General features: G+C 40.2%; 1 protein-coding gene across 1 annotated transcript in view; it reads right to left on the bottom strand.

The window, feature by feature from the left end:
- The window catches only part of EGFR (epidermal growth factor receptor), a 250,897-nt gene that overhangs the window by 4,512 nt on the left and 223,351 nt on the right, over positions 1-23,034 (bottom strand). Inside the window, exons 20-27 of the mRNA XM_069730173.1 lie at positions 6,355-6,540; positions 5,530-5,685; positions 5,124-5,199; positions 4,893-5,039; positions 3,250-3,347; positions 2,589-2,750; positions 2,457-2,504; positions 767-866 (exon numbers count right to left, since the gene is read on the bottom strand). Coding sequence (XP_069586274.1) covers positions 767-866; positions 2,457-2,504; positions 2,589-2,750; positions 3,250-3,347; positions 4,893-5,039; positions 5,124-5,199; positions 5,530-5,685; positions 6,355-6,540 — 973 coding nt within the window. The remainder of the gene's footprint in view (positions 1-766; positions 867-2,456; positions 2,505-2,588; positions 2,751-3,249; positions 3,348-4,892; positions 5,040-5,123; positions 5,200-5,529; positions 5,686-6,354; positions 6,541-23,034) is intronic.

The following is a 23,034-nucleotide window of genomic DNA, read 5'->3' as shown; positions in this document are numbered from 1 at the left end:
AAAAAAAAAAAACACTACATACTTACATTCCGGTGTCTGTCCTCCGGCGCTGTGCTTCTCTGCACTGTCAGCGCCGGCCAGCCGTAAAGCAGAGCGGTGACGTCACCGCTGTGCTTTACGGCTGGCCGGCGCTCACAGCCAGTGCAGGAAAGCACAGCGCCAGGGGACAGACACCGGAATGTAAGTATGTAGTGTTTTTTTTTTTTTACGTTTACGCTGGTAACCAGGGTAAACATCGGGTTACTAAGCGCGGCCCTGCGCTTAGTAACCCGATGTTTACCCTGGTTACCAGTGAAGACATCGCTGAATCGGTGTCACACACGCCGATTCAGCGATGTCTGCGGGAGATCCAGCGACAAAATAAAGTTCTGGACTTTCTGCTCCGACCAACGATGGCACAGCAGGATCCTGATCGCTGCTGCCTGTCAAACTGAACGATATCGCTAGCCAGGACGCTGCAACGTCACGGATCGCTAGCGATAATGTTCAGTGTGAAGGTACCTTAAGCCACAAAGCTCATTAAGGGGTCAATATTGACTTTTAGGATTGCAGCCCCAATAAGTGGCACTTTGTGGGAGTGCTTTTTTAAGGATATTAACAATGAAACTGTATACAAGTTGTGTAACAGCAACCAGAGAACACATTATTTCATGTCGTATACATTTACCGAATGTCGCCATTAGTCTCAGCCGCTGATGACATGTTGTATACTAGGCTACACATCAACTCACTATCCATCTGTCTGTCTATGATCGCTGTTACTAACCTGGCATAGGATGGAATTCATCATCAAGGCTGTCATTTAGAATGACTGTTGGGTCAGTGCTATATCTCTGGATGAAGCTGTCTTCTCTGATGGGCGGCCCCTGTAGGAAGTTGGCAAAACATCAAATTATAAGTTCAGTGTGTACACGCCAGACATGTCCACAAAAGCACATGAATGTAGCACATACAGAGATATACATGGGGCCTTAGGCTCCCATAACATTACATTGTCAGAATTAAATGTGGTTGGTCCAGAGGTACAATGTGTTATCTGCACAACTATGCAAGAATGGACCAACGCACACATTTTCACACTTTTGTCCTATACATCATGACATCACTGGCAGAAGATGAGCCCAGGTATAGATTTTACATGGGGATCTAAACTAATATACTGTAATCTCACACATTTCACCTATTTAAAAGGGGTTATTCTATATACAAAAGGCATTATAGACTGCGACCGTCTGGTAAAAAGATGAAATGGTGCAGTTCTGTGAGGTAATTAGCAGTTGTACGTATCATGTATTTCATGTACTGTTAATGTGTCCTACTACATAGTTACGGTATACTATACGTTATCACTATAATCCACTGTACTGATGCCTAATTTTTAGGTCATTTTATATGGTATCTGGTGCTCTTCCACTTCCCCATTTGCTTTTCTCGGTTGCCTCTAAGAAGAGATATGTAGGTATAGTAAAACACACTAAATGGAATGATCCTCTTAACTATACCCGCTACATTGCAATATGTAATATTAACCCCATTATGACCAAGTGGCGTAAATTTACGGTACTTGGCTCTGGGCTTTAACCCCCGCTATTGTATATTCATGGCACAAAGTTAAAGTTTCTGTAAAGAAGCTGGAGCAGGTCCAATCCTCAACTATCAGACACAGCTGGGTACCCTGTGGAGAAGACATAGGTGGTTTATTACCGCTTCTGTCTACAATGTTTGTGGCTACTTAGCCCTCAGTCAGCAATATGTAGTGCAGAGAAGCGTCAGTACTGTCTGCTGACATACCATAGCTGCTGAGTTCGAGTAGACCCAGATCAGCTCTGCCAGTGAAGCCTAGTACAGCAGGGGTTGGTTTTCCTCTGTAACTTAGGCTCTGAAGCATGTCCCAGTTGCGGTAGGAAAAAAAGATCAATAGAGAAAAAAAATGTTTCCCAGAGATATTTGATGATGTCTTGGGGGAAAAAATATGTAAAAAATATAAATATATACAAAACATCTGCAAAAAAAAGGAAGCTAATAAAAATAAAAAGTACCTATGATGAAAAATACAAAAATAAACACCTTTACCTTTTAGATAAATTTTAGACACATATGTACACTAAAGCAAAAATTGCCTTTTTCTATATGTGTGTTGCAAAAAAAAAGATATAAAATTACAGTGTAATATACATGTACCTGAAAACAGAGCTAAAAAATACAATTTATCCTGCATAAAACAAAGCCTCATTCAGCCATGCCAGTTAATGAATGAAATAAATTATGGCTGCTGACAAGAAAAAAATGTCTGGCCATTAAGGCCCTTTCTGGCCTTGTCATCATACTGGATGATTGCATAAGGCCACCTGGACACCAAGAAAATTATAATGTAACACATTTCCCAATATTCTTGTCTGCGTTGAAGATACACAATCCTAGACATATCATTAGTAGAAAATTACACACGGACTTACCCCATTTCGAGTAATGCATACAATGGGTGAATTGTTGCTTGTGGAACTCTACAAAATAATAATACAAACATTATTTAAAAACTATATAATTTGCATAATTTGCCTAAATTTATACAGAAAATGTAACCATACCATTGTACTCAAGAGTGGTGTTCGAGATGTTTGTGGGCTGGTGAAAAATCCTTGATGTGGTATCAAATATTCCTCAGCGTCGACAATATTTTCCATTTCATCATCCAAAGTCTGGTGAATCTTAGACGCAGGAGGACTGGGTAAATTCATTCTATCGTCTCCCTACAAAAAAAGGATATTACATTGTATCCCTTTATTATGTGCAATAATTGCAAACCATTCTAGGCCATGTTCACACTAATATGAGTTCTTTTCCATCAGGTTTCTGGTGATCTCAGTAAGTGGCTTAGTATAGAATGCCAAGGAGGGGCATGGGTGGTAGGGCTGTCAGGTACAGTACATGAACCTTGGGACTGGATACCCGAGGGTCAAAGGTTATCTACATGTAGGACCATGGCAATGAACTGAACCTATTCTCTGGATGAATGAAAGCCCCTGGACTGGACTGTGCGAGTAAAAAAAGGAAACCACTATGAACAGTTATCATCTACTACGAAATGCCTCAAGCAAACAGGTGAGTGTGACCAGAGCTTATAGTACACTGGACACTGCAGAGACAACGGTGTGGACAAAAAGTCTCAAGTCTCATGGGCCAGAAAATGAGACTCTTGTGGTTTCATATACTTTCGCAATACCTGGCTATACAATCCAGAAATCTTACCTTTATTACAAGGTAGCGTGTTGGGTCACGAGCCATCTTACTAAATTCTGCACTTAGCTCACGGAATTTGGGACGACTTTCCGCATCTATCATCCAGCCTACATATGATAAAATTAAACCATGTATTACAAACATGGAACTTCTCTTCTTTATAACTGACAGAATAAAAGATCACTTTATCATGTAACATTTATAAATTACAAATGGATCATCAAAATCTACTCTTACTCATAAGTATTCTTACCCATATCTACTCATAAGTGCTCCTACTCATGTCTAGTCTTACTCATATCTACTTAGACTTATACATACCCCTACTTATATCTACTCATATTAATAAATACTCAGTCATGTCTAGTCCTACGCATAATTACTCATACTGTACTCTTACTGATATACTCAACCATTTAAATACTCATGCTCATGTCTAGTTTTATTATATATACTCGTACTTATAAGTACTTTTTCTCATATACTCAACTATTCATTCATAACTACTCATACATCTACTACAGATACTCATATCTACTCATGCTCTTAAGTACTCTAACTCATATCTACTCATGCTCATAAGTGCTCTTACTCATATCTACTTTTACTTATAAGTACTCCTACTTATATCTACACTTACTCATATCTACTCATACTTAAAAGTACTCATACACTCAACTACTCATATTCATAACTACTTTTATTCATATCTATACTTATATCTACTTTTACTCATTTCTACTTATACTTAGAAATAATTGTACTCATGTCTAATCTTACTCATATCTACTAATATGTTAAAAGTAATCGTACTCATATACTCGGCTTCTCAAATTCATAGCTACTCATAGTCATATCTACTGCTCATACCCATAAGTATTCTTACTCATATCTACTTAAGTCAGTCATAAGTGCTCTAACTCATATCTCCTTACAAGTACTCCTACTTATATCTTCTCATACTTATAAATACTCTTATTCATATACTCAACTACTTATATTAAAAACTACTCATACTCATATCTACAACACATATTCACAAGTATTCTTATTAATATCTTATTAATATCTACCTTCAGGCCAGATTCGAGCTTCTGTGAGTCAAAGTCTGAGCAAAGACCATGATGCACGGACTGGCCGTTGGTCTCCTGACCTGAATTTAATAGTCTCATATATGTTTAGGACGATGTTGAGTTTGGGCAGGAGACCTGTAGCCAATTCATGGATCATGGACCGGGCCACTCGAATGTGTGAATGCAGCAGTACTCTTATTTACTCATAACTACTTACTCATATCCACTCACATCCACTTTTATTCATATCTACTTACAGTTGTATCTACTTGTAGGCATAGCTACTCATGCTCCGTTCAAGAAATCAACTAGTTAATGCAAATATATTTTTGCTCAGACATTTTTGGGATTTAGAAATGTTGACACAGGAGATGCCTGACCATAATCTAGTTTTATATAGCTGCAGTATATTCTACATGATTAGTAGACTGCTTACACTATATGATATATACAACACATTAAAGAGAAGATTATAACTCAGGCTTCCTAAAATCACAAGCAAAGCATCTACATAACATAACTACTAGCATCAAGAACAAGCCACATTGAATAAAAAAACACATTGTATTAGCTCCTTACATTTCACCATAATCATGTACACATCAATGGTGCAGATTGGGGGCTGAGGAAGACGCTCTCCTTTTTCTAGAATTGTTGAAATTTCACTGGCTGGAATTCCATCATATGGTTTTGAGCCAAAAGTCATAAGCTCCCATACTGTGACGCCTGCAAACAAAATGTAACAGTAACTTTTCTATCTGGATGAAATATGGCGATTAAACATGTCTGTATACACTGAGAAAAACTCACCATAGCTCCACACGTCACTTTGATGGGTGTATGTCCTGTGCAAAATGGATTCCAATGCCATCCATTTAATTGGAACCTAAAGGACGAAGCATGGAACACAGGTTTGTAATTTATACGCTAAAGATTTGGCATATACAAAGTTAATATTTCAACCTTATACAAACATAACAGTAGGTGAATATTGGAAGCTACCACCACTCAAAGACGAAAAATTCTGATCATTGGTGACTCTATCCAGTCAAAAAAAAAAAACCATTGAGGTTTAACTCCAATGATATTTTTGGGGAAAATTGTTTCAATAGTTTATTGAAATGTAATGTAATTAAATCGGTAAATGTCACAGGTGATCAGCCAATATGTCATGGCACAGTAACCGATGTATAGTTACTATGTTCCTCCATCTTACCTTTCCACCTTCTGCATGATATTCCTTTTCATCTGCCCCCAAAAGCTTGGCCAAGCCAAAATCTGTAATCTTGACATGCTGGGGAGCTTTAACAAGGACGTTCCGTGCAGCCAAATCTCTGTGAACTAATCGTCTTTCTTCCAGGTAATTCATTCCCTATTGTGATACAAGTATAGATATAGAAAATCAGTAATCTGACGAAGAGTATCAGAGCTACGGCTGCATGGTACATTATTGGAAAAGAAAATATGAAGACATCAAAAGAAACTGTTAATTCATGGTGCACGAAAGGTATTAAAGGGGTATTCCCATCTCCAAAATCCTATCCCAATATGTAGTAAGTGTAATAATAATATTAGCAAATGCATCCAATTAGCAATGTAGCATAGTTGTTCTGATTTGCTATGTCGCTTACTTATCTCATGTACAAGGCATTGCAGTAGCTTAGGTATCCATGGTTAGGACCATTCATATAGTGACATTTAGTTAGTTGCTAGTGATTGTAACCATGGATACCTAAGCTACTGCAATGCCTGCACATGAAGTAAGCAACATAGCGAATCAGAAGAACTATACTACATTTTTAATTGGAGGTATTTGCTATTATTATTATTATTATTATTACACCTAGAACATATTGGGATAGGATCTTGGAGATGGGAATACCCCTGTAAGAGCCTGAAAGCAATCCTGTGTTCAGAGAATGAACAGTTACAATTCCTGAATAAGATATGGATTGATGGGCTGTAACATTTTTGGCTATTTTCATAGTATAGTACATACACATTTGATACATATTGGAAAAGTAGTTAATGTGTACTTTACCTTGGCAATCTGCACACACCAGTTGAGAAGATGTCTTGAGCCAATATTGTCTTTATGTTCCCGAACATAGTCAAGGAGACAACCATAGGGCATGAGTTGTGTGATCAGCTGGACTGTGGAGGTTAGGCAAATTCCCAGCAATCTGCACACATGAGGATTATCAACACTGGCCATCACAAAAGCCTCCTAGAAGGAAAGAAGGAAGAACACGTGATAATAATATTTCACTTATAAAAGTGCCATCACACACCATATCACTGAACCCCTGGGAACGGGTTGGTCTTGTCATCCTATGTAAAAGTTATTCTCAGGGAATGAAAAATAAAGAATACATTCCATAATCTATATATATAATCGTCTAAGGGTCACTTCCATCTGTTTGTCTGTCTGTCAGGGAAATCCCGCGTCGCTGACCGGTCGCGGCCGCTAGGCTGCGACCAATCAGCGACGGGCACAGTCTGGCCGCGAATTCACCCCTTCCTACTCTGTCAGTGCCCCCTCCATACTCCCCTCCAGTCAGCGCTCACACAGGGTTAATGGCTGCGTTACACTGCGTTATGCCGCGGTGTAATGCAGTCCGTTAACGCTGCTATTAACCCTGTGTGACCAACTTTTTACTATTGATGCTGCCTATGCAGCATCAATAGTAAAAAGATCTAATGTTAAAAATAAGAAGAAAATAAAAAATCATTATATACTCACCTTCCGGCGCCTTTCCCGCTTATAGCGACACTCCGGGCCATGCATTGCGGTCTCGCAAGATGATGACATAGCGGTCTCACATGACCGCTAAGTCATCTGGGTAATTTCGCAATGCATCACTGGGAACGGAAGCTGGCGGCCGCATCGTGTGCATAGGGACAGCTTCGCTGGACCCCAGAGGGTGAGTATATAACTATTTTTTATTTTCATTCTTTTTATTAACAGGGATATGGTGTCCACAGGGCTATATAGTACTTGGGCTGTGTTATATACTGCGAGGCTGCTATATACTACGTGGGCTGTGTTATATACTGCGTGGCCTGTGTTATATACTGCGTGGGCAATTTTATATACTACGTGGGCTGTGTTATATACTACGTGAGCTGTGTTATATACTGCGTGGCCTGTGTTATATACTATGTGGGCAGTGTTATATACTACATGGGCAGTGTTATATACTACGTGCGCAGTGTTATATACTATGTAGGCAGTGTTATATATTGCATGGGCAGTGTTATATACTACGTGGGCTTTGTTATATACTACGTGGCTGTGTTATGTACTACATGGCTCCTATATACTACATGGCTGTGCTATATACTACGTGGCTGTCTGTGTTACATGGCCTCTGCTATATGCTATGTGGCTGCTATATATATATATATATATATATACATACATACAGTTATATGAAAAAGTTTGGGCACCCCTATTAACCACTTCACCCCCGGAGCTTTTTCCGTTTTTTCATTTTCATTTTTCGCTCCCCTCCTTCCCAGAGCCATAACTTTTTTATTTTTCTGTCAATATGGCCATGTGAGGGCTTATTTTTTGCGGGACGAGATGTAATTTTGAAAGATTCCATTGGTTTTACCATGCCATGTAACAGAAAACAGGAAAAAAATTCCAAGTGTGATGAAATTGCAAAAAAAAGTGCAATCTCACACTTGTGTTTTGTTTGGCTTTTTTGCTAGGTTCACCAAATGCTAAAACTAACCTGCCATTATGATTCTCCAGGTCATTATAAGTTCATAGACACCTAACATGTCTAGGTTATTTTTTATCTAAGTGGTGAAAAAAAATTCCAAAGTTTGCTAAAAAAAAAAAAAAGTGTGCAATTTTCCGATAACCGTAGCGTCTCCAATTTTCGTGATCTGGGGTCAGGTGAGGGCTTATTTTTTGCATGCTGAGCTGGTGTTTTTAATAATACCATTTTGGTGTAGATATGTTCTTTTGATCGCCCGTTATTGCATTTTAATGCAATGTCGCAGTGACCAAAAAAAGTAATTTTGGCGTTTTGATTTTTTTCTCGCTACGCCATTTTGCGCTCAGGTTGATCCTTTGTTTTTATTGATAGATCGGGCGATTCTGAACGCGGCGATACCAAATATGTATATGTTTGATTTTTTTTTATTGTTTTATTCGCCTCTGCTACATAGAAGTGAAGTACAGATCACCTCTATGTAGCAGAAATGCAGGTGTACTTTGAACGCCGACCACAGGGTGGCGCTCAAAGCAATCGGCCATTAACAACCATAGAGGTCTCAAGGAGACCTCTGGTTGTTATGGCAATGCACCGCTGACCCCCGATCATGTGACGGGGTCAGCGGTGCGAGGACCCCCGGCCGCGCGGCCGGGAGCGCTAGTTAAATGCCGCTGTTAGCGCTTGACGGCGGCATTTAACTAGTTAATGGGCACGGGCGGATCACGATTCCGCTCGCGCTCATTGCGCGCACATGTCAGTTGTACAAAACAGCTGACATGTCGCGGCTTTGAGGTGGGCTCACCGCCGGAGCCCAACTCAAAGCAGGGGATCTGCCAGCTGTCGTACTATTCCGTCAGCTGGCAGAAAGGGGTTAATCTTAAGCTTAATGTTTTATAAAAATTGTTTTTTTGCAACAGCTATTTCAGTTTCATATATCTAATAACTGTTGGACACAGTAATGTTTCTGCCTTGAAATGAGGTTTATTGTACTAACAGAAAATGTGCAATCTGCATTCAAACAAAATTTGACAGGTGCATAAGTATGGGCACCCTTATCATTTTCTTGTTTTAAATACTCCTGCCTACTTTTTATTGACTTACTAAAGCACTTTTTTTGGTTTTCTAACCTCATTGAGCTTTGAATTTCATAGCCAGGTGTATGTAATCATGAGAAAAGCTACTTAAAGTGGCCACTTGCAAGTTGTTCTCCTGTTTGAATCTCCTCTGAAGAGTGGCATCATGGGCTCCTCAAAACAACTGTCTAATGATCTGAAAACAAAGATTATTCAACATAGTTGTTCAGGGGAAGGATACAAAAAGCTGTCTCAGAGATTTAACCTGTCAATTTCCACTGTGAGGAACATAGTAAGGAAATGGAAGAACACAGGTACAGTTCTTGTTAAGGCCAAAAGTGGCAGGCCAAGAAAAACATCAGAAAGGCAGAGAAGAAGAATGGTGAGATCAGTCAAGGACAATCCTCAGACCACCTCCAGAGAACTGCAGCATCAACTTGCTGCAGATGGTGTCACTGTGCATCGGTCAACTATACAACGCACTTTGCACAAGGAGAAGCTGTATGGGAGAGTGATGCGAAAGAAGCCGTTTCTGCAAGCACACCACAGAGTCGGCTGAGGTATGCAAAAGCACATTTGGAGAAGCCAATTTCTTTTTGGAAGAAGGTCCTGTGGACTGATGAAACCAAGATTGAGTTGTTTGGTCATACAAAAAGGCGTTATGCATGGCGGCCAAAAAACACAGCATTCCAAGAAAAACACTTGCTACCCACAGTAAAATTTGGTGGAGGTTCCATCATGCTTTGGGGCTGTGTGGCCAATGACGGCACCGGGAATCTTGTTAAAGTTGAGGGACGCATGGATTCCTCTCAGTATCAGCAGATTCTTGACAATAATGTTTATGAATCAGTGAGAAAGTTGAAGTTACGCAGGGGATGGATCTTTCAGCAAAACAATGATCCAAAACACCGCTCCAATTCTACTCAGGCATTCATGCAGAGGAACAATTACACTGTTCTGGAATGGCCATCCCAGTCCCCAGACCTGAATATCATTGAACATCTGTGGGATCATTTGAAGAGGGCTGTCCATGCTCGGCGTCGGCGACCATCAAACTTAACTGAACTGGAATTGTTTTGTAAAGAGAAATGGTCAAAAATATCTTCATCCAGGAACTTATTAAAAGCTACAGGAAGCGACTAGAGGCTGTTATTTTTGCAAAAGGAGGATCTACTAAATATTAATGTCACTTTTCTGGTGGGGTGCCCATACTTATGCACCTGTCAAATTTTGTTTGAATGCAGATTGCACCTTTTCTGTTAGTACAATAAACCTCATTTCAAGGCAGAAACGTTACTGTGTCCAACAGTTATTAGATATAGGAAACTGAAATAGCTGTTGCAAAAAAAAAATTTTTATAAAACATTAAGCTTAAGATTAATAGGGGTGCCCAAACTTTTTCATATAACTGTATTCTAGAATACCCAATGCGTTAGAATCGGGCCACCATCTAGTATCTTATAATTAGCAAATCCCATGAATTTTGTCTATGGAGATAATCACTTATTACACAAAATAGGCTGCTGTCTTGTTAATAGTGGTGCTGATTGTGAGCATGTGCAGTAGGAAGCTACGCTGCTGTGACCAGGAGTTAGCTTGACAGTGTGTGGTCAGGGTATCTCCAGGTCACAGCGGTGGAGCGTCCTACTGAACATGCTCCCAGCCATCTATCCTATCATTGATCATTATCACATATTCTCACTTTGCTTTTCTCTATTCCCAGGAGATTTAACCCCTTAACGACCTCAGATACGCCTTTTAACAGCGGCAGATAAGTGTACTTAAACCACAGAGCTGCTAATTAACGGCGCTGAGGTTTAAAGATATAGCACCCCCAGAGTCTGAATTTCTTCGGGGTCTTGGCTACCGAGGGGTAGTTGAGACCCCAGAGAACATGATTCCGGGTCAGTTTTTACTGACCTCCTCTGATCGCACATCAGAGGAGAGAGAAATAGGGTCCCCCGATACGTCCATTGTCCCTGGATCCTCCCTGGATCCTTCCCCCGTGAAGTTCCCCGAGCGGCCGGCGTCTTCCTCCGAGAGAAAATGGAGGGCGCATGCGCAGTGCGCCTCATTTCCTATTGGCTCATTTTGATCACAGTGATCAAAATATAAAAAATAGTAAAAAAAAACAAAAACCTTTATCACCCTCTTAGTTAGGGAAAAATAATAAAACAAAAAATATACAGCTCTGGCAAAAATTGATAGACCATTGCAAGATGTTCCCTTTGTCTGATTTTTCTCTTTATAGGTATATTTTTGAGTAAAATGTAAATTGTTCTTTTATTCTATAAAGTTCTGACAACATCTCTGAATTTCCAAGCAATAAATTTTCTATTTTTTTGTGACAAAGAAAAATGGTCAAAATTAAAAAAAAAACAGGGCTTTCGGACCTCAAATAATGCAAAGAAAATAAGCTCATAATCATTTAGAAACAACAATACTAATGTTTCAACTCAGGAAGAGTTCAGAAATCAATATTTTGTGGAATAACCATGATTTTTAATCACAGCTTTCGTGCGTCTTGGCATGATTTCCACCAGTCTTTCACGTTGCTTCTGGGTCAAAAATGTAAGCAGTCCTTCTTTGTTTAATGGCTTGTGACTATCCATCCTCCTCTTGATTACATTCCAGAGATCTTCAATGGGGTTCAAGTCTGGAGATTGGTCTACCCATGACACGGATTTGATGTTGTGGTCTCTTAACCCCTTAAGCCCCAAGGGTGGTTTGCACGTTAATGACCGGGCCAATTTTTACAATTCTGACCACTGTCCCTTTATGAGGTTATAACTCCGAAACGCTTCAACGGATCCCAGTGATTCTGACATTGTTTTCTCGGGACATATTGTACTTCATGATAGTGGTAAAATTTATTTGATATTACCTGCGTTTATTTGTGAAAAAAACGGAAATTTGGCAAAAATTTTGAAAATGTCGCAATTTTCCAACTTTGAATTTTTATGCAATTAAATCACAGAGATATGTCACACAAAATACTTAATAAGTAACATTTGCCACATGCCTACTTTACATCAGCACAATTTTGGAACCAAAATTTTTTTTTTGTTAGGGAGTTATAAGGGTTAAAAGTTGACCAGCAATTTCTCATTTTTACAACACCATTTTTTTTTAGCGACCACATCTCATTTGAAGTCATTTTGAGGGGTCTATATGATAGAAAATACCCAAGTGTGACACCATTCTAAAAACTGTACCCCTCAAGGTGCTCAAAACCATATTCAAGAAGTTTATTAACCCTTTTGGTGCTTCACAGGAATTTTTGGAATGTTTAAATAAAAATGAACATTTAACTTTTTTTCACAAAAAATTTACTTCAGCTCCAATTTGTTTTATTTTACCAAGGGTAACAGGAGAAAATGGACCCCAAAAGTTGTTGTACAATTTGTCCTGAGTACGCCGATACCCCATATGTGGGGGTAAACCACTGTTTGGGCGCATGACAGAGCTCGGAAGCGAAGGAGCGCCATTTGACTTTTCAATGCAAAATTGACTGGAATTGAGATGGGACGCCATGTTGCGTTTGGGGAGCCCCTGATGTGCCTAAATATTGAAACCCCCCACAAGTGGCACCATTTTGGAAAGTAGACCCCCTAAGGAACTTATCTAGAGGTGTGGTGAGCACTTTGACCCACCAACTGCTTCACAGAAGTTTATAATGCAGAACCGTAAAAATAAAAAATCATATTTTTTCACAAAAATGATCTTTTCGCCCCCAATTTTTTATTTTCCCAAGGGTAAGAGAAGAAATTGGACCCCAAAAGTTGTTGTACAATTTGTCCTGAGTACGCTGATACCCCATATGTGGGGGTAAACCACTGTTTGGGCGCATGGGAGAGCTCGGAAGGGAAGTAGCGCCGTTTGACTTTTCAATGCAAAATTGACAGGAATTGAGATAGGACCCCATGTTGCGTTTGGAGAGCCACTGATGTGCCTAAACATTGAAACCCCCCACAAGTGACACCATTTTGGAAAGTAGACCCCCGAAGGAACTTATCTAGATGTGTTTTGAGCGCTTTGACCCACCAAGGGCTTCACAGAAGTTTATAATGCAGAGCCGTAAAAATAAAACAAAAATTTTTTCCCACAAAAATTATTTTTCAGCCCCCAGTTTTGTATTTTCCCGAGGGTAACAGGAGAAATTGGACCCCAAAAGTTGTTGTCCAATTTGTCCTGAGTGCGCTGATACCACATATGTGGGGGGCACCACCGTTTGGATGCATGGGAGGGCTCGGAAGGGAAGGAGCGCCATTTGGAATGCAGACTTAGATGGAATGGTCTGCAGGCGTCACATTGCGTTTGCAGAGCCCCTAATGTACCTAAACAGTAGAAGCCCCCCACAAGTGACCCCATTTTGGAAACTAGACCCCCCAAGGAACTTATCTAGATGTGTTGTAAGAACTTTGAACCCCCAAGTGTTTCACTACAGTTTATAACGCAGAGCCATGAAAATAAAAAATCTTTTTTTTTCCCCACAAAAATTATTTTTAGCCCCCAGTTTTGTATTTTCCCAAGGGTAACAGGAGAAATTGGACCCCAAAGGTTGTTGTCCTATTTGTCCTGAGTACGCTGATACCCCATATGTTGGGCACACAGGAGAGCTCGGAAGGGAAGGAGCACTGTTTTACTTTTTCAACGCAGAATTGGCTGGAATTGAGATCGGACGCCATGTCGCGTTTGGAGAGCCCCTGATGTGCCTAAACAGTGGAAACCCCCCAATTATAACTGAAACCCTAATCCAATCACACCCCTAACCCTAATCCCAACAGTAGCCCTAACCACACCTCTAACCCTGACACACCCCTAACCCCAATCCCAACCCTATTCCCAACCGTAAATGTAATCTAAACCCTAATCGTAACTTTAGCCCCAACCCTAACCCTAACTTTAGCCCCAACCCTAACAGTAGCCCCAACCCTAGCCCCAAACCTAGCCCTAACCCTAGCCCTAACCCTAACCCTAGCCCCAACCCTAACCCTAGCCCTAACCCTAGCCCTAACCCTAGACCTAACCCTAGCCCTAACCCTAACCCTAGCCCTAGTCCTAACCCTAGCCCTAATGGGAAAATGGAAATAAATACATTTTTTTTATTTTTCCCTAACTAAAGGGGTGATGAAGGGGGGTTTGATTTACTTTTATAGTGGGTTTTTTAGCGGATTTTTATGATTGGCAGCCGTCACACACTGAAAGACGCTTTTTATTGCAAAAAATATTTTTTGCGTTACCACATTTTGAGAGCTATAAATTTTCCATATTTTGGTCCACAGAGTCATGTGAGGTCTTGTTTTTTGTGGGACGAGTTGACGTTTTTATTGGTAACATTTTTGGGCACGTCACATTTTTTGATCGCTTTTTATTCCAATTTTTGTGAGGCAGAATAACCAATAACCAGCTATTCATGAATTTCTTTTGGGGGAGGCGTGTATACCGTTCCGTGTTTGGTAAAATTGATAAAGCTGTTTTATTCTTCGGGTCAGTACGATTACAGCGATACCTCATTTATATTATTTTTTTATGTTTTGGCGCTTTTATACGATAAAAACTATTTTATAGAAAAAATAATTATTTTTGCATCGCTTTATTCTGAGGACTATAACTTTTTTATTTTTTTGCTGATCATGATGTATGGCGGCTCGTTTTTTGCGGGACAAGATGACGCTTTCAGCGGTACCATGGTGATTTATATCTGTCTTTTTGATCGCGTGTTATTCCACTTTTTGTTCGGCGGTATGATAATAAAGCGTTGTTTTTTGCCTCGTTTTTTTTTTTTTTTTTCCTTACGGTGTTTACTGAAGGGGTTAACTAATGGGCCAGTTTTATAGGTCGGGTCGTTACGGACGCGGCAATACTAAATATGTGTACTTTTATTGTTTTGTTTTTTTTATTTAGATAAAGAAATGTATTTATGGGAATAATATTTATTTTTTTTTTCATTATTTTGGAATATTTTTTTTTATTTTTTTTACACATTTGGAAATTTTTTTTTTAACTTTTTTTACTTTGCCCCAGGGGGGGACATCACAGATCGATGATCTGACAGTTTGCACAGCACTCTGTCAGATCACCGATCTGATAGAAGTGCAGGCTGCTTCACAGTGCCTGCTCTGAGCAGGCTTCTGTGAAGCCACCTCCCTCCCTGCAGGACCCGGATCCGTGGCCATCTTGGATCCGGGCCTGGAAGATGCAGGGAGGGAGGTAAGACCCTCGCAGCAACGCGATCACATCGCGTTGCTGCGGGGGGCTCAGGGAAGCCCGCAGGGAGCCCCCTCCCTGCGGGAAGCTTCCCTATACCGCCGGCACATCGCGATCATCTTTGATCGCGGTGTGCCGGGGGTTAATGTGCCGGGAGCGGTCCGTGACCGCTCCTGGCACATAGTGCCGGATGTCAGCTGCGATAGGCAGCTGACACCCGGCCGCGATCGGCCGCGCTCCCCCCGTGAGCGCGGCCGATCGCATATGACGTACTATCTCATCACTGGGAATTAAGTCCCAGGGCACCTCGACGGGATAGTACGTCATATGGGATAAAGGGGTTAATTTTTGCCAGAGCTGTATATTTCCATTTTTCCATTAGGGTTAGAGTTGGGCTAAAGTAAGTTGAGCTAAAGTGTGTTGGGCTAAAGTTAGAGTTAGGACTAGGGTTAGGGTTGGGATTATGATTAGGGTTGGGATTAGGGTTAGGGGTGTGTTGGGGTTAGGGTTGGAGTTAGAATTGGGGGGGGTTCCACTTTTTAGAAAAATCATAAGAAAACCACACAAGAGCCTAAACTCCCAGATGTAACTATATCGTATTCAAACAATCACTATTGCCATGCAGTTCATTTTTGAAAAAGTATAAATACAACTTTATTTGTGATGCAACACAATACACAACACAGGCAATTAATCAGTGCAAAGATAAACACAGGATCACTGGACAAGTTAAACAATGATGATGCATACAGGTGATGACCGGTTATCCATATAACTCGGGCTATACTAATAATGTAAAAAACGTATACTCACTAAAGGTACTAGAAAGCCAGAGTAAAATATTTAGAAATGGGTAAGGAAACCATAATATGCACCTTCCCAAAGGATGTACTATAGTGCTATATCATGACAAAGTAAATAACCGAATGTAAAGTCAATTTAGTACATACACCCATAGGGGAAGGGGTTAAAGTGCTGTGCATATGAAGCCAGAATATATCTTACCCATGGGATAATATCGGTCACCACACAGGTACCCCAATGCGCGTTTCGCTGCTGCTTCTTTGGGGGGCAGTGTGTAAATGTGCCGAACCCGGACCTTAAATACCCCTCTGAGCACTAGGGAACAGGTGAAACGCATATCAGGAAGTTGCCTGTAGCCGTGTTAATGGAGCGCATGTGGGCGGGGCCAAACACTCCCCCATCGTCACACTTGGCGTCAAGATGCGATACAGTATGGGAAAGGGTTCCCATAGCTACCAGTGATTGCATCACTCACAGAGACGCCTTATGAGACGAGGGGCGGAGGCGGAAACCGCGCGCATGCGCAGCCCACGACCGGAACCGGCAATTCCACCATGTTGCTTCAGGGCAATGACCAAACTGAGTAGCTGCCGATAATCTATAACGGTCAGTATTACAAAAGAGTAGTAACGTAATACATTCAATTGGATACAGCCAAAGAGATTTAAATACATAATACAGCATATTACAACTTGTGAAAATGGCACACAGTACAAAAGGCTCATGGCGGAGATGTAATAGATGCGTGACGTGTCCACAGGGTGCAGAATATAGGTGGGGAATAAGATTTTTTCAAGGTCCAGGAGACTTCGTCCAAGAAATAACGCTAGATATTGGCGTATTCAGGAGAAATTTCACAACAAATTATGTGGTCCATTTTCTCCCGATACCCTTGTGAAAATAAAAAAAAGGTTCCAAAGTAATTTTTTTGTGAAAAAAGTAAATTGTTCATTTTTTCCTTCCACATTGCTTTAGTTCTCGTGAAGCACCTGAAGGGTTAATAAACTCTTTGAATGTGGTTTTGCGCACCTTGAGGGGTGCAGTTTATAGAATTTTGTCACTTTTGGGTATTTTCTGTTATATTGACCTCCCAAACTCACTTCAAATGTGTTGTGGTCCCTAAAAAAATGTTTTTTTTAAATTTTGTTGGCAAAAAGAGAAAATCGCTGGTCAACTTTTAACCCTTTTAACTTCCCAACAAAAAAAAAATGCTTCCAAAAATTGTGCTGATATAAAGTAGACATGTGGGAAATGTTATTTATTAAGGGCATAAAAATTCAAAGTTTGAAAACTGCTAAATTTTCTAAATTTTCGCCAAATTTCCGTTTTTTTTTTTAAATAAATAAACACAAGTCATACCGTAGAAATTTTACCACTATCATGAAGTACAATATGTCATGAAAAAACAATCTCAGAATCACTGGGATCTGTTGAAGTGTTCCAGAGTTATAACCTCATAAAGTGACAGTAAAATTGTAAAAGTGACAGAATTGTAAAAATTGGCCTGGTCATTAAGCACAAAATTGGATCTGTCACTAAGGGGTTAATGCAGACACATGGACTCTGCCACTTATTCTGATAATAAGTGAGTCTGATTCTAGTCTTTTTATATAATTAGTTAATTTTATCTACAAAGTTGTGCACATGGTTTAATGGATAAGTTCTCTTTAAAAGGGTTGCCCACCTTTGAGGATTGTTTTTACATGCACATGTATTTTGATCTAGAAATTACTTTGCAATTGGACTCTTTGTTTCCTTGCACATTAAACTTATATGTAGTCAGTGGTTATAAATCAGCAGAAAAGAGCTCAGGAAAAGAATGATAAAAGAGTTACAAACTCGACTGCCGAAAAGAGCTCGCTGACGGATACTTAGATCACTCATTCTGCAGCCAGCAATAGACAGTACTACAAAGAGGCAATGGAAGGCAAAGAGTGGATATATTTTTAATGCACCATAATTTTAAAAAATATATTTTTTAACCCACATACAAGCATTTAAGTAAAGACAATTGTTCCCGAAGGCGGACAACCCCTTTTAATGAAAACGGTTGTCTTCTTTCCTGTTTTTTACTAGTGGGATGACAAAAAGATAGGATGCACTATGTAACCAGTTTACGTGATGCTATCACACTGCAATCCTCATAGTGAATGTGGTGCCGCCGCTCTCTTGGCAATTGTCCCGCAGTCAGGAATTGTTTGCATAACACACAGACATCTGTGAAGCTGCAGGCAGGGCTGGCACCAAGATACATTCCTAGCAAACATCTATAAGCTTGTGCTTCTGTGTCTACAACGCCGCTGTATCTGTGCTGCTGCTCTCAGGAAACATGCAATATAGCAAATTCGTATTTTTTGAAAACCTTTCGAGTTACTGCAGCCCCTTATACAATATAAGTTTATTATAGCAATAGCTGATATATTGTTAGTCAGGCAGTGTTATAATTAATTCTAGTTAATAGTTCACTTCTTTCTTAAATTCTTCACACGTCCGCACCAGTTAGTATCAGCTGCAGCGCTGTACACGATCATCGGAGTAGAGGCGAGAGGCCTCACTGGACCATGGGAGGGCAATAGCTCTTTATTATATATAGGTTCCATCCATTTCCAGAGGTTCCATCAATACATTCAGCTAAAGGGCTTGTCCACTTGATTTTTATGTTTTATTTAACAAATGTGTTGGTAACCAGATTTTGTGGCACTAATTAATATACTAATGAAAATTACTGATTTTCTGCTCTTGTTTTACTAGACTTGCTCACATACTGCACAGTTCTTCCTCTCTCAGAATGTTAGTTGATGGAGCAGTATGTGACCAGACCTGTTCATCTGTCTCATCCAATTGAAAACCAGTTTTCCCGTGTCAAGTATTTTTCTAGTGGAGGAGGCTAATGGATAGATCTGGTCATAGTCTCTTCCATCGTCAGTTATTTTGTGGTGAGGAGAACTGTGCAGTCTGTGACGAAGGCAAAACCAAGAGAAGAACCTAAATACTTATATAAAAGGTCTAGAGATGAGCAGATCGATTCGCAGGAATTCAGCCTAGTGTCTAGGGTAGTGATACCTGGAGGCTGGACAGGAGGCCCACAAATCTCTTAACTTCCATAGTCCCCGATGTGGCATTGGATGTGTCAGGACTGGCTCTATGTCATCTGTGCGACGTGACACACAGATGACATAACACCAGTCCTGACACATCAAATGTGGCAACGGGACGCCGGAAGGTAAGAGATTCATGGGCTTCCTTTCCAGCCACCAGATATCACTAGGGGATCCTAGTTAATGATAAACTTGCCTGGAGCAGCCAGTGCCAGGCAGCAGCTGCCAAGGCAAACAGGATCATGGGGTGCATTAAAAGAGGTCTGGATACACATGATGAGAGCATTATACTGCCTCTGTACAAATCCCTAGTTAGACCGCACATGGAGTACTGTGTCCAGTTTTGGGCACCGGTGCTCAGGAAGGATATAATGGAACTAGAGAGAGTACAAAGGAGGGCAACAAAATTAATAAAGGGGATGGGAGAACTACAATACCCAGATAGATTAGCGAAATTAGGATTATTTAGTCTAGAAAAAAGACGACTGAGGGGCGATCTAATAACCATGTATAAGTATATAAGGGGACAATACAAATATCTCGCTGAGGATCTGTTTATACCAAGGAAGGTGACGGGCACAAGGGGGCATTCTTTGCGTCTGGAGGAGAGAAGGTTTTTCCACCAACATAGAAGAGGATTCTTTACTGTTAGGGCAGTGAGAATCTGGAATTGCTTGCCTGAGGAGGTGGTGATGGCCAACTCAGTCGAGGGGTTCAAGAGAGGCCTGGATGTCTTCCTGGAGCAGAACAATATTGTATCATACAATTATTAGGTTCTGTAGAAGGACGTAGATCTGGGTATTTATTATGATGGAATATAGGCTGAACTGGATGGACAAATGTCTTTTTTCGGCCTTACTAACTATGTTACTATGTTACTATGTTACTAGATATCTAGATGCTAGACCAGAGTCCCGCTCATATATAGTAAGTTCCACAAACCTTTTTCCAAAACCCTTTTTAAAGTTGACAATTCCTTTAAGGGTGGACAACATTAGCTAACATCTAAGTGACTTTTTTGTGTAAACAGCAACCAAGATGCCAAAATCTCGAGGTAGACATTTGCCTATTTACCTTAAATCTTCCATAAATCTGTTATACAAACAAAACGCGCTTTCCTATTCCAATAAAATGTAATACTGGCTATTTCCTGCGGCTCTGACTCAGGCGTTGGTGGACTAATTTTGGAGCCAACATAAGCTGGCAAAGGCATGTTAGCAGAAAGTTTCCTTCAAGTTTTGCTGTTGGAAGAGACATTGTAGGAGCCTAGGGGATATGAATGCTGGGAAATTCACATGAACATGTAAAAAACCTGCCCAAAACACTTGAAACTCTGAAAACGTCTATTCCTTACATTTGGGCCATTGCAGGCCGACATTCAGGGCGAATTTCCAAGTTGCCATAATAACTTTTAGAACACAGTTTTAGCTGGTTATAACCTCAGGACTGCAATGAAACTTGGGGAAACTTAATCCCTTAACCCCTGGAGCTTTTTTATTTTTCCGTCAATATGGCCATGTGAGGGCTTGCTTTTTGCGGGACAAGTTGTACTTTTGAACAACACCATTGGTTTTAGCATGTCATGTATTAGAAACCAGGAAAAAAAATTCCAAGTGCGGTGAAATTGCAAAGTGCAAACCCACACTTGCTTATTGTTTGGCTTTTTTACTAGGTTCACTAAATCCTAAAGTTGACCTACCATTATGATTCTCCAGGTCATTACGAATGCATAGACACCAAATATGTCCAGGTTCCTTTTTATCTACGTGGTGAAAAAAATGGCAAACTTTGTTAAAAAAAAAATTGTGCCATTTTCCAATACCCGTAGCGTCTCCAATTTTTGTGATCTTGGGTCGGGTGAGGACTTATTTTTTGCATGCTGAGCTGTCGTTTTTAAAGATACCATTTTGGTGCAGATATGATTTTTTGATTGCCCGTTAATGCATTTTAATGCAATGTCGCTGCATCCAAAAAAAGTAATTCTGGCGTTTTGACTTTTTTCTCACTACGCCATTTAGCGATCAGGATAGTTCTTTTTTTGTTGATCAGGCAATTCTGAAAGCGGCAATACCAAATATGTGTATGTTTGATTTTATTTTTATTGTTTTATTTTGAATGAGGAGAAGGGGGGGGTGAATTGAACTTTTATATTTTTTTATATTTTTAAAAACTTTATTTTTTATTTTTGGCATACTTCAGTAATCTCCGTAGGAGACTAGAAGCTCCACAACCCGATCGTCTCTGCTACATAGAGGCGATGTTCATATTGCCTCTAAATAGCAGATTTACTCACTTGCTATGAGCGCTCACAGCAAGCCGGCACTGACAACCATAGATGTCTCCAGGAGACCTCAGGTTGTCATGCCAACACACCGGTAACCCTCGATCATGTGACGTGGGTCACTGGAATGCGTATTTCTGGCACGATTGCCGGAAGCGCTATTTAAATGCCGCTGTCAAAGTTTGACAGCGGCATTTAACTGGTTAATAGCTGCGGGTGGGATCACGATACCACCCGTGGCTATTGCGGGCACATGTCAGCTGTTTAAAACAGCTGACAAGTCCCCGGAAAGATGTGGGCTCACTGCCGGATCCAACATCAAAGTGAGGGAGGCCGACATCAGCTTACTATTACACCCGATGTCGAAAAGGGGATAAAGGTGTGACCCCAGAATAGAAAACCAAACGAGTATTACATGCTTGCAACAAAGTTGTTTATACATATTTTTGGAAAGGTGCCAACAATTTTGTCTGGCCCATTTTTGTGGATTTGTGTGAAATTATGTCAAATTTGCCTTTTTTTTCTCTGTTTTTATTGTGTTGTTTCAAAATACAGAAAGGAAATAAACATTAGAAACACAGGATATACCACAGGATCAAAATAGTAGAAACTCCAAACAATACATAGCACAACCAGGGAAAACTCAAACATAAGAGACCCAAAGGAGTATATTACAAGTATTTATTAATTACAAAATACACAAGCAGAATAAACACTACCAAGCAGGTAAAAGACAAATACAGGTGGTCCGCATAAAATACAATAGCCCGATCCCTGACCATATACTAAGAAAAGAGGGAGAACAATTGCACTATACTGGAAAAATGACAAAAGCAACCAAAATTGGTATAACTGTGCAAATAACAAATGTAAGCTCTGAAGTGCAAATGCTAGCTAAAGTGCTGTAGTAATAAGGGAGCTGCACTAATTAAGCCACCAAGGCCCCACTCAATACCTATGCTGAGAGCACGCCAATCCCTAATAGTATGCAAAGTGCAAGGAGTTTTCCCTGGTTGTGCTAAGGAAATAAACATGTATATAACAAACCATGTGTAATTGCAATAATTTTTTGGGAGAAATAATGCATTTTATGGAACAAATTCAAGCATGTCAACATTTTCCGCCATGACTACATATAATTCTGCCAATATTACCTTATGTAGTTGTTCATTTCTATCTAAGAAATGGTATAGGTCATGTGGAATCATTGTGAGCCCCTGGAATTACATGGCTCTATGTGCTGGGTCACCATTTTAGGTTATGTTCATGCATCGCGTTTTTGTTGTTTTTTTTCTTGGCAGTAAAAAAGTTCAGACAAAAATCAGGTTTTGCTGGCTTCTTTGCTGCTTTTCTTGCTGTAGTGTTGCTGCATTTTTGAGCTGTTTTTCAGGATACCAAAGTTCAGCTTTGCTTCGACCATACAAGCGTGAACAATGCAAAGTATTAGGTCACCAATGCAGATGTATGTGACTCCGTAAAACATTTTTGGAAAAAAGGTCAATTTGATCAAATTATTTAATGGAAAAA

This window comes from Ranitomeya imitator, chromosome 6, assembly GCF_032444005.1.
Source record: "Ranitomeya imitator isolate aRanImi1 chromosome 6, aRanImi1.pri, whole genome shotgun sequence".
In the NCBI taxonomy this organism is placed as follows: domain Eukaryota; kingdom Metazoa; phylum Chordata; class Amphibia; order Anura; family Dendrobatidae; genus Ranitomeya; species Ranitomeya imitator.
This window is presented reverse-complemented; position numbering and strand designations above follow the sequence as displayed.